This window comes from Ambystoma mexicanum, chromosome 9 (assembly GCF_040938575.1).
Source record: "Ambystoma mexicanum isolate Mex_15411 chromosome 9, UKY_AmexF1_1, whole genome shotgun sequence".
Classification (NCBI taxonomy): Eukaryota; Metazoa; Chordata; class Amphibia; order Caudata; family Ambystomatidae; genus Ambystoma; species Ambystoma mexicanum.
The window spans coordinates 435,710,979-435,723,834 of record NC_090931.1 but is presented as its reverse complement, the minus strand read 5'-3'; the positions used below and the strand labels follow the sequence as shown (position 1 = coordinate 435,723,834).

The 12,856-nt window shown below is 45.9% G+C and overlaps 1 protein-coding gene across 2 annotated transcripts in view; it reads left to right on the top strand.

The window, feature by feature from the left end:
* GAS2L2 (growth arrest specific 2 like 2) overlaps positions 1–12,856 on the top strand; it is a 255,990-nt gene that overhangs the window by 138,886 nt on the left and 104,248 nt on the right. For both annotated transcript variants that reach the window (XM_069614921.1, XM_069614922.1), the window contains exons 3-4: positions 5,461–5,568; positions 7,559–7,655. In XM_069614921.1, coding sequence (XP_069471022.1) covers positions 5,461–5,568; positions 7,559–7,655 — 205 coding nt within the window. The remainder of the gene's footprint in view (positions 1–5,460; positions 5,569–7,558; positions 7,656–12,856) is intronic.

Genomic DNA, 12,856 nt, shown 5'->3' with positions numbered 1-12,856 from the left:
GGACAGGGGATATTTATTAATTGGGTGCAGTTCTATAACTTGCTACCCTTTCTCGCCGGCTGAAAATATTGGGAGAGCAATGTTTCTCCCTCCCTCTTGTCCGTCAAACGGTCCCACTTCGTAAACGCCCAGATGGTCCTTTTGTCTTTCTTGGACCCTAATGCTATGGGACTGGGTTTGAATTGTGGTCTTGAGGACGGGAGCAATATGTTCAGGCAAAACTTCTGTGTCATCAGTGGTTAATATGCAATTATGTGGCGCCATGGTGCTAGTGCTATTGGGGGTTAATTTTGTCCGAGAGGTCAGGGCCTTTATTTCATGGAGGAAGCCCTCAATCTCAATAATTAAGACTTCTACATCCTCTATGGTCTCCATCGTTTTATGTGCCCTTTTAATCTCCGCACCAAATGAAATCGGATGAGATGCCTTACGTTTTGTCATGTTATAAAATGGTTAAAAATGGGGTGATCCGGTAGTAAACAATAATTATGTAGACAATTAAAAAAATTAGGTTGCAACTTTGAATATTAAAATGTTTTCCAATATAAACCTCTAAAAATCAAATAATACCTCCATGCTACTTCATAAATACATCATAAAACATTAAGCTGAAGAACCATGTTATAAAATCACATTAATTCAAAACTTCATGGCAGTTTAAGCAATTTGACTGATAAAATCAATATTAGAATCAATGGTTTGAGACACTAAAAAGGAATGTGTCCAGGGTCTTACAGATTGCAATTGCGATTGTCTAGTGTGAAAGAGGATACACTACACCCCCAAGCGATGGTAAGGAGTGGGATTGTTCTGTTAAGGTTAATCAAGATCAATTTGTGGTGTACAGATTGCTCGTCACTTTGGGCAGATAAGCACGCCGAACAGCTTAAGCAACACGCATAGTCCGAGGCTCCCCCCCTCTCTGGCCTGTTACCTTCGGTTTGCTCCTCGTCGTCCTCTCCTCCCTGCCAGTCCGCAAGACCTTCTGACCTTCAGTATTACTTAGGAGGCTCGAGAGCGGATTAGTAAGCCTGGTTGGGGGTAAAGGGGATTGAAGGGAGCACAGTGTATTGCAGTCTATCAGCAGCAAAATGACTATCGTAATCAGACTCTGGCCTTTTGCGATAAAGAGCAATGAATCAAATTAGGCCCCGCCACTTGGTCCACAACTGGGACAGCCCAGCTCTCAACACTCAGGTCTCGTCTCGTCACTCACCCCCTTCGGCGCTAACACCCTGCAGCGCCAACACTGCCCTTACTCACACCAGGCTTACAATTTTCTACCGCAGGCTTTACTCACAACCCTGGTTATGCACAAAAGGGTCACCTTTGTTCTAACATGATGGCTCCTTTCGTTTTTTGCCATTTCTAATGGGGTTGTTCTTTGTTAGCCCTTCTTCTGACATTCTGGGAGTGGGAGGTCTTGATGTGAGTTTTGCCTTTGGCGAGAACCCTTTGTGCACCTACCAAAGCTGCAGTGTGTCTTTGAGGACAGGAAGCAGGGGAGGAGTCCAAAACTCCCCTGTCCTTTGTCTGCTGGTGTGTCTGAATGAAACTAGTTCCACTGGTGGGATGGCTGACCTGATTGGACAGCCACCAACCCATTTCTGTAAACTGCAGGGAGAGTTTGCATTGGAATGAATGGGAATTCCTGATAAAAAGTGAGGTTCCTGAGGCAGAAGGCAAGTCGACCACTGGAACAGAAGATCCAAAGCAGAAGACCACCACAGATACCGGCAGACCCTTGCAGTAACTGTGAAGAGCCCACTGCTGTCCTGACCCCGTTTTCTGAAATGACAGAGGAGCTCTGAAGAGGACAACTCCTTCCCTTTGGCTGGTGAGACCAACTAGCCATTAGACGGGTTGCATACTAATTGACCTTTTCACAATTGACCTTGGGAGAATTGACCTCGGGAGAATTGACCTAATTTAGAAGGTCAATTAGGACATATATGCGGGGGGGAAACCCCCCCGAACCCCTCACCCAATCCAAAAACCCCTGCAATCCCCTTATATTATTTATAATCCAAAACCAACCCATGACATATATAAAATAGCTAAAATAATATAAAGGTCAATTAGGACCACTATAATTAGGTCAATAGTAAAAGGTCAATTTGGGTAATACCATTAGACTAGCTGATAAATGAGCCATTCCCTGACATGTTGTGTCCTTCCAGGGCTGCCAACCGTCCATATCAGGGGACCTCCAACCCAATTGCAGTACATCGTCTTTCCATGAACTAATCCTCCTAGAAAATTGGTGAGCTCCAGTTGGATCCCCCTCCTCAAAGTCCCCTCACCAGAGTGCAGGACTTCAGAATTGAGGTGGATCGACTGTGCGGTAAGCGTTCACTGTTGGAGCTTGCAAAAAGGCGCCAAAACTGCAGACCGACTTGGGAGACCAAAGAAATCCTTGTTGAGGGTCCTTTCTCACAACTGGTGCTGCTACATCCCTTCCAGAGTCCCTCTTTTCATCACCAGGTCAAGGCACCAGGTGACCGGGTTCATCGCTGCTGCACAGGAAAGAATTCAGCTGCATGTTCTTCAATACTCATAAGATTCTGTGGGGCTCAAGTAGTACTTTCCTCAAGCCGAATTGTCGCTTCACTGTGACTGGAGTGAGATATAAGGTGGTTGGGTGGTCACCCATACCCCTTGCCCAGGCCTAACAGCTTGTGCGTCTAGAGGGAGACCTTTGCAGGGTCCCTACCAACGTTTGTATTCCCCTAAAGCATTAACCTTATTGAAAAATATTACTAAATTACTGATTGCTGTTGCTAGTGCTGAATAACCCTTTTTTTCATATAACTGAACTGTCATTTACTGATTTCATTGCTGGTGCAAGTCACTACTATTGAAGCAGTTGAAATGTCATTGAACTGTGCTTGTTGCTGGCGCAAGCCACCACTAGTTAAGTATTTACCTGAAAAAGTGTTGCTTATGTTTTCTATGTGTGTTGGTTAGCCTAAATAGTATCTACTTACCTTTGCCTTGTGTATATAAAATAAATGTATATATTATTATAACTACAAGTGTGTGAGAGGTTCTTTGGACTAATGCATTTACTGGGTTCTCTGTACTGACCTACAGCTCATATACTCCTCATAAAATAAGCCTGGCAGCTCAGCCATTCCTCCAAACCTTTGGGCAGTACAGACTTATTGGGGCCTGCATACCAAGGGATAGTTTTAAAGAGTCTCAACTGTTGGTAGACTTTAGGAAAACTCCCCTAACGTTCAGTAAAGTTGAAAAAGCAATCTGCGTTCCTATGACTGTGCCAACACGCAGCCAAGACACAGAAGGACATCCTTTTGAAGGCAATTGTAGAGTAACATTTTCAGTGAAATTGTGTTCCCCATAAATATTACTCTATTGCATATTCAACGCATTGCGGCATGGGGCAACTGTGTAGGTCCACACCCCATACACTTGAGGTAGCATTTCTTGCAGTAATACATGGATCTTTAGACTCTTTTGAATTTTTCATGGGAGCCTGGTTTTGTTGTACCAGTTACAAACCGGCATACTTTGAATAGTTGCAATGTCAAGTGTCAGGAATGACAATGGCATGCACCTTGCTACTTCACCACAGTGTTCATGTTCAGAGCATTGTGCACGGTGGAGATGAATGCCAAAAAAGTCCTGCAACCTGGGGAGATTGTGCACACATGCAGGTACACCCAGAATGTCCAAACTACGGGCTGCACTATCAGCTGGGAATGATCCCTACAAATCAAAACGAGCCTTATAGAATGGTATTCAGAAATGTTGGCCATCTGACATATAGACGTATCTGCGTCTACCTAGTAAAGCGAACCAGATCTTGTGATTTTCTTGGGGCACAATCAGCAGCATTAAAAGGTATTTTACAGTAACATTGCTAGTATAGATTGTTGACACACTGCTCGTGATTTTCTTTGGGCACGTCCAGCATGAAAGGGGCAGTGCAGGAATTTATTTTTGAGACAGTTCTCGTGGTTTGCGTCGTGCAAAAGCATCATGAACAGATGTTTCAAAGTGGCAATGCTGGCATATACTGCTGAAAAAGTTTTTGTAATTTTCGCTCTGCGCATGCAGCATAAAAATGTGTTTTACTGTGGCAATGCGTGGATATATTGTTCATACGTGCCTGGTGTTTTTTTCTTCAGCCACAAGCTGCATGAAAGTGTGCTGCGGCATGCCCCCGGGTACTGTTTATGACCTGGCACCTATTTGAGCATTTTACATCTTCGCTAAGGAACAGATTCTAAACGTATCTCATGTTTACCCGACTTGCTTGCATTTTGTGCTACAAGGTGCACCACTTGGAAGCATCATTTTTGAAGAATGTACAATTCATTGTGCTCACTAGGCCTAATTTGGTCAAAACAATTTCACCAACCAGTTAAAAAAATAACCAGCCGGCAGTGTCACAAATACACCACACCTACTCAAGCAGCAATCATACATCTTCAGAGCTTAGTTATATAACATCTAAAAAAATAATACACATCTGCAAGTAAACTGCTCATTAGTAAACCATACCTCCTCACTTCCTTAATACAACCATACCATGACCCAATGCCTGAACATTAGATCTCACATTCTCAGCTCTAGCTCACAGTTTATGTACATTAGATCACACCTGACAACCATTGGAACCCATCTTCAAACATTTAGACTACAATGCTTCACTGCTATATAATGCCTGCTCACCTTTAGAGGAAAACTATGCAATAACATGGGTTCCATGTGATTTCCTTGTAGGCCATTTTTGACAAAGGCTAGTTTACCTGCTCAGGCATTAGCGCTGTGGGGAATTACTTTTAATGCTCCCATTGCTCTGTTGGCCCTCCTCTTGTTTGGGGCCACCCCTGCAACTCCCCCATAGGCACCTCCCCTCCCCACCACTAACCTCACACTTCTCTTATGTGGGCGACGGCCCCCCAGCAACCCTGGAGTCCTGCGATGGCCCACTCCCATGCCTTCGGCAATACCGCCGCTTATCCCGGACTTCCCTCTCTGCCCCTCCATGGCACCCCCTCATGGTCGCCATTCTTGTCCCTCACCGTGACCCCCGGCATTACCTCCTCAGCCCACCTGCCTGCCGCCGCACTGGGTAAGCGAATGCATGTACAACTTTGGGCGTGTGCGATTCCGGACTGCCCGCCGTTCAGCAAAGATGGACTGTTGGGATTTTTCACATTAACGTAGTCCTAAAATGCGCGTTACCCCTTTTCTTGGCCTTTTAAAATGTTTCCTTTTAAAGGCGAGGCCCTGCTATTTTCCTTTGTCAAATTCTTGATTAACACATTCTCTGCAAGCAAACGACCACCTGATGAGTTATTTCTGCCAGTCCTTTAAGCTGATTTGCTGGAATCTTAAAGGTCCTTTCATTTGTCCCAGCTTTGCCGACTTGCACTGGAAACAGCCATTTACAATCCCCACTGTTTACCATGATCTGTTTGACACCCACAGGTCCAGCACCTCGTAAGCCGATGCACCTGTCCGGTGCAGTTCTCCATGATCAAGGTCTCCGAGGGCAAGTACCGTGTGGGAGATTCCAGCACCCTCATCTTTGTCAGGGTAAGACTGGGGTACAATGTCTGCTGATGTCCTTGTGATCCAAGAAGAGGTCAGGATAACTGCATGAAGAATCTAATCTCAACGCCAGTGCAAATATCAAAGACTGAAAGGGTGGGGATAGGCCAATGAAGACATTGGGGGTCAGTACGTGTTTGGAGACTGCCTCCAAACCCGTGTCCGGGTCCGGGTAGTCGGAATGGGGACTTACCGGGTCATTCTAACCTTGGAGGACCCGGTAAGTCCCCATTCTGAAAACCATTCCCCATTCCCATTCGAGCCCCCATAGGGCTCAATGGGAATGGGGAAGGAGCTAATAACGGGCCCGTAAATAGCGGGCCCGTTATTAGCTCTATGGTACCTTAGCGGCTCCTGCTAAGGGACCTCGGAATGTGGCGGTAGGGGGTTAATGGCACCGGCATCCTTACCGGTGCCGTTAACCCCTTACCGCCGTACTCGTAATGACCCCCATTGATGTTAGGGACTTGAGACCATTACCCAGGAGGGAAACAGATTGAGATATGCACGGGGCTCTTGGCGGCATTGGCTGTACAATGCTGACTAGGAGACCTATCCATTCAGAGTAGACATGGGCTACGGGTACTCGAGGGCAAGAAATAGTGGTTAATTGCCATTAGACTCCTAAGCGTAGGGGAAGCTAAACACAGGTTTGTTCTGGAGACACATACATTAATACAGGAAAGTGTAAGGGATGACATTAGCTTAGGGACTAGGGTTGCTGACCACGGGAAATGTGTGATCGGTCCCAAGTACAAGGACTTAAGATCCCTCCTGTGGGCTAGACAGAAGAGGCGCCTGGGCATAAAGACTAAAAGAAAGTGCTTGTAGCACTCAAATAGTAAGGTAACGTCAAAAGAGAGCTTGAGGACAAAGGCTAGATGGTAATGATTAGGGCCACACCACATTCAAAAAAGGCAGATGCGGGATAGGAGCTCAGGTTCTAGACCTCTCTCACTAGGGGAATCACCCTTTCAGGTCCAGGGAAGAGTCTGCGCTCTAGGAGAATCATACCTTCAGTGTGGCCTAGGTTGAGCCGGAGTCAGAATCTGAAAGGTCTACAGCGTGCATCAGAGGCCAGAGGCTTGAAGAGAATGCTCAGGAGAGTCCCTCTCTGGATAACAGATGGATGACATCCATTTAGGATGAGAGGATGCTGTGCAGGAGTATCAGGCATCCAGGATAAGCTCAGTGACTGGTTGGATGGTGGCGACTAGAGGTAATCATTTAAAAGGGCGTTGGCGCCAGCAAGCCTTTAATACACTGCTGGTTGTATCAGTAAACTCCACCGATGTGGAAGGGTTACCTGTGCACACAAAACCGACATTGAGTTGGAATGCACAAGACACAAACATTGGAATATCCTAGGCTACTTTCTCAAGTAACCCCCAGTTTGGGAAGTCAGGCTTATGTATTCATGTTTATATTTGAACATATGTATGTGCGCCGAGAGGTGACCTGATCCACCTCTAGGATCATGGAAGGCTATTCACAGAACACGTTGTGATGCATGGATCGGTTACTGCGCACCAATGGCCTTAATGCTTAGGTACCGCCCCATTGCTGCACAGGCCATCACTGCGAATCCTAAAATGTCGATTTGGTTACCGCTACTTTATGTGAAAATATAGATGGGGTTGGGGTATTCATTCAAGTGAGTGGATATGCAGGGGCCTTCGGGAGACTTTGGGGGCGGGGGAGGGGGTCTACCCCCGCATTTAATTTCGCATAAATTAGTTGTAAAAAACTACATTTTCGGATTCGAAGTGATGGATGCAGTATTTTCAGGTAGATCCAATGCTTATATGGATGTGTAATTCACAACTGGTTGGTGTATGCTCACATACGTGCACAGTTGCAGGATGAATTGTGCACAGGTAGCACTAATTTTCGGCTTCTGTTTTCTAAGTGTAACCTGCACAGTAGGTTAACGGCACTGGTTATTAGCTGTCACTGATGTCTGTCTGTTTTCCAGATTCTGCGAAACCACGTCATGGTGAGAGTAGGAGGTGGCTGGGACACCCTGGAGCACTACCTGGACAAGCACGACCCCTGCCGCTGCACCTCGCTCTGTAAGTATGAATGCAGCACCTCACTCGTAAACCAAGCATGACCCGTGTTAATGCACCACCCTTTATAACCATACACAGCAGGCATGAGTCCATTCATTACACATCTTTTCCCTCAATACACCTGCATACCGAGTACAACCCCAGTGGCGTGTCCAGGGAGCGGCCTGGAGTGGCACATGCCAACCCTGGAATCTGATTGGCCACCCCAGGTGCCACCCCCTTATCCGAAACTATGATCGTTATGTGTCTGTGCGCTCATACTTCATGCCACCCCTGCATAAGTAGTGCCCCACTTGAGCCACCCCAGTCAAGAGAGCCTGGCACGCCATTACCACACCCCACGGTGTGCACAAACAAAACATTTGTGCTCACACCGGACTCTTGGCCTGTATACCAAATAAGTGCTCAATCCCAACGCTTTGCACCTCTGAATAAAGCACCCCATCCTGTTAAAATGTATTCTAAGCATAACCCATATTGCTACCTCTAACCCCAAGTATGTAAACCAATCAAAACCTGCCGCTGTTCTTCACTCGGCATGTGCGTATACTGGGCACGACGTCTGCAACGTCAACGTGTACGTAAACGTGCATCTCACTCTACGTTTTTATGCCACAAATACCCCCTAAAACTACACTGCATTCCTTAGCTCTGTATACCCAGCACGACCCCGTCTCGGCAGCTCACTCTCTAAAACTAGATAGCAAGCAAGGCCCCTCTCGCTTCAACCGTATTACGTCACCCCATATCCCGTTTCTCTGAATATCGCACCTGACCTCAGTGTATTTACATCCATGGCCGCTGTCAATGCATCCCTCAACGCTAGTTCTGAATACAGCACCCCTTTGTCTAACAGTGTCCCTGCACCCAAGCACCACCATTCTGCTGTCCCGCCCTTCCTACAGCTCTGTCAAATGTACAGTTCAGGTCTCCACATCTCATGACACGTTCGTGTAGAAAGGGCGGCACTTGTCATGCCCTCACGCAGTCTGCACATCAATAAAAAACACTGTAACTACCGGACCTGCCTGTAAACCAGTCCACCAGGCAGGGGCCCTTCCACGGTGCTTCCATCACAGTCTGAGCAGGAAATACAACCTCTGCCACTGCCCCTCTTTCTCCGAGTCTGTACAAGAACCGTGCCGCTGGCCCTCAATATGCACACCCCGAAGCCCACTCCGTGTCGCGTCACTGCATTTCTGAAAAGAGCATCTCTCCCTATATCTGGCTATATACCAAACATGACACGTGAAACTAAACCCCTCTCTGTACGTCTCTGTAACAAGCATGCTCGTAAAATGACACCCCACTCTCCTGTCATCCTGCACGTCTGTATGCCAAACATGACCGCCTGTGCCTGCACCTCCCTCTGACTTCTGCATGCTGCTTCATCCAACTGCACCCCGAGTGGTGGGCCACTGCATTCATTCTGCACATCGGACATCACCTGTGTAATTGCATCGCAATCTCATGTTTGTACACAAGCAAAACCCATCACTGTTACGTCTGTATAGCAAGGACAACACCTGTCACGTTTCACTCTGTACTAATGTATATGGACCAAATATCCCTTTCTCTCCACTTTGCTCTATGCATTTGAAAACAGCACCTCCATCTGTAAGCATGAATAGCCAGCAGGAACCATAGTCCTACACTGCATTCAAAATCTGTATATCGAACAAGACCTCACTCACACTGTACTGTATACCTGGATAAGAAGCATGACCCAATTTGCGCCACTGTACTTTGAGCAACCCACTCTAAGTCTGCATAACTAACATGACCCCAGTAACTTCACCTTTCTCTGTACTACTATATGACAAGCACCCTCGTCTATAAGCATGTATACCAAGCACGCAGCTCAACCTCTCTGCCTGAATGAAGCAGCTCACACCGAAAATGAATATTCCCTGAAAACAACTTTATTCTTTTCTGCAACTCGTTCCAGCGAATACGCAGAGGCGGCTCGTCCATTTATTTATTTATTTACATTTTTAAAGCGCTCACACAGCCCACGGGCATCAAGGCGCTGTTACAGGAATAGTTTTTTTTTTAGTTGCTTAATAGTTTTTTTTGTCTTAGTTGCGTATTTATAATGTGCTTAAATACCCAGAGGTTTCTAAGCGCGGACCCTGGGATTGAACCTCTGTTGCTTCCTGTCGTCTTGCTTCCAAAGCGAGCACGTTGCCGCTGAGCTATCCTCCCGGGACCATAATTGGTGACAGAACACTGAGTCAGCCTTGGACAGCCGATTGTGGATTCTGGCTCGGGAACTGTTGGCTTAAATGTGCGTAGGGAGAATCCTACACCTCCCTAAACACGTAGGTCTCCCTGGGTGGCGCTCCAGCTCCATCGTGCATGTGCAGGGACCAGAACACTCTCTGCGCTTCCTAATTCTTCATGCGTGCTGCGCGGAAGCTGGATGCAGGAGTTAAGAGAAAAAGAAAGTGTGTATGCGTTTATGTATGCAGGTGTGTATGTGTGTATGTGAAGGTTTGTGTCTATATGTACGCGTGTGAATGAGAGTGTATGTGTGTTCAAATGAGAGAGTGCATGTTGTATGTGCATGCAAATGAATGAGATAAATGGATGACTTATGAATACGTTTGTGCTGGGAGCGGGCCTCTGATTGTAGGGGGGTGGTGCTTTTGTGCAGCATCCAGGACATGTTTTTTTACTGTTAAATTGTGTTTTAATTGGGCATCAACAGGATAAAGCCAGTACGACAAGTGCTCTTTAGTGGCCATATTGGCCTACATTGGTGGTTGGACGCTGGCATGGCATTTTTACTGTACATCAAGGGTAAAACAGATGTGATCATTGTTTTTTACCTGGCTATACTGACATAATGGTTTGCTCATGTGTTTTTATGGTAACATGGCATTTTTGACTGGGCATCAGGGGGTTTAACTAACATGCTAAGTGTTATTATTTGACTAGCCTGATCTACATTGGTGCAGCCATTCTGCACATATTTTCTTATTATGTCATGGCATTTTTCCAGGGCATCAAGGGTAAAGAAACATTATGAAAGTTTTGAGTGGCCATACTTGCCTACATTAGTGTTGCCAGTCTGACCATATATTCTTACTATGGCATTTATATTACTGGGTATGAAGACTAAAGCAAACATGATAAACATTATTACCTGGCTAGACTTGCCTATGTTGGTGGCAGCAGTATGGCCATGTATCCTTACTGTTCCATGGCATTTTTATTGGCGATCAAGAGTAAAGTAAGTATGGTAAGTGTTATTTTGTGGTAAGACTGGCTTACAGTGGTGACACCAGTCCAGCCATATATTCTTACTGTACCATGGCATTTTGTAATGGGAATCAAGGGAACAGCAAACATGATAAGTCTTATTACGTTGATAGACAGGCCTTCATTGGGGCAACCAATCTGGATATAGTTAATTATTGTGGCATAGCATGCGTTACTGGGCATCAAGAGTAAAGAAAACATGCTTAGTGTTGTTACGTGGTTAGACTAGTCTACATTGGTGCAGCCCATCAGGATATACTTTATTACTGTGGAATTTTCCGAAAAAGGCAGAGGCCCTACTCACTGAGAAGCTGAGAAAAATCCATAATGCAACGACAAATTGCTTCCTCTGGAACCAACTGTTTTTAGAAAATTCAATAGACACATTTTATTATTCAAATATTAGTCCAAACCCATCTCAAAGATTTGAAAATAACTATCAAATCATAAAGGAGAATATATTTTAAATGTATTGAATGCATTAATTTATAAAGTGCAATATATCATATATTAATTAATAAGGAAAACAATTGGGTCTCATTATAAGTTTGCCGGTCCAAGAACTACAGTACCAGTAAGCTTGCCGGTACCATAGTCTCCCGACCGGCAAACTACGAGTTGTGCTCGCAGATGCCTTTCTGCCCCCCAGGTCAGACCTGGCGGGCAGAGAGGCACCCGCGAGCACAGCATGTTGGATGCACCGGCACCGTTATAAACGGTGCCGGTGCATCCGACCTCCCCATTCCCATTCAGCCCTATGCCGCCGAATGGGAATGGGGAGCATCGTTTTTCCGGCGCCTGCAAATGGGCAATTACCGGGTCCGTCAGGGCCGTATTGACCGGCAATTGCCGAATCCCAGGTGCAGGAAAAAAATGACACCAGCGGCAGCCGTGCCTATATTACAGGCACGGTTACCACCGATATCATAACGAGGCCCAATATATGTGAACAAATATACACATTTACATCCTATTAGCAAAGAAACTAAATATAAATAACAACATACATTAGATCATATACTCAAACACAAAGAAGAAGGGAAAGTCATTAAATCAGAATATTTACATCCAATCAGCAGACAAAAAAAGAGTCTCTTCATATCATGTTGCAGGATTAGAAATGATGAAGAACACTGTATATTGTTTTGGCATATGCCAGCCCGATGATAAAACCACTGTAAAAGCTGGACACGGTCTGGGGGTTGTTGTGGAGGGCGAGGGTTACCACAGTGGAATGGTGGTCAAAGATGGCTGCCAAAACTAGGGACATTTGATTCAAGGGAAGGAGAAGAAGCAAAAGGGGCTGAATGGGGTAGGAGTTGCAGGCATTGCGATTTTCACAGTGATTTGTGGGGTTTCCCAACACTAAATAAGCTGGTAGGGAAGAAAATACAACTGCGGCAGACGAGCATGCCAGCGTAAGATCCCTGGAAAGAAAACTGAAAGTTGAATTGAGAAGGAGATACCACTCACAGCCTTAGGAATGGGGTGCAGCTTACAGGCTAATGAGTTATTGCAGCTCACGTGTAGATTGGCGGCTCTCACACATTGGGAAGCAGGACACAGCTCACAGGCTCAGGAATAGGCACAGCTCATTAGGCGCAGAGACGGGGTTCTGATCACAAGTTCAAGAATGAGGTTCAGCTTACATACTCAAGAATGGGGCACAGCCCACAGACTCATAGATAGGGTGTATCTCCCAGGCACTGTGAAAGGAACCACATTGAGCCTAAGAATGAGAAAGCACAAGCTCTGGCGGGGAATAACAAATCCAGGTGGAGGACAAACGCTACTGATATGAAAATAACACTTTCAGACAGGAGGATAACAGTCCATTGCAGGACAGGCAAAATGCAGAAGGCAATGATGGGGAAATGGGCATGGTGGTTGCCCTCTAACAGTGGCTAGACAGGAAATAGCAGTCCAGATGGTGGGCA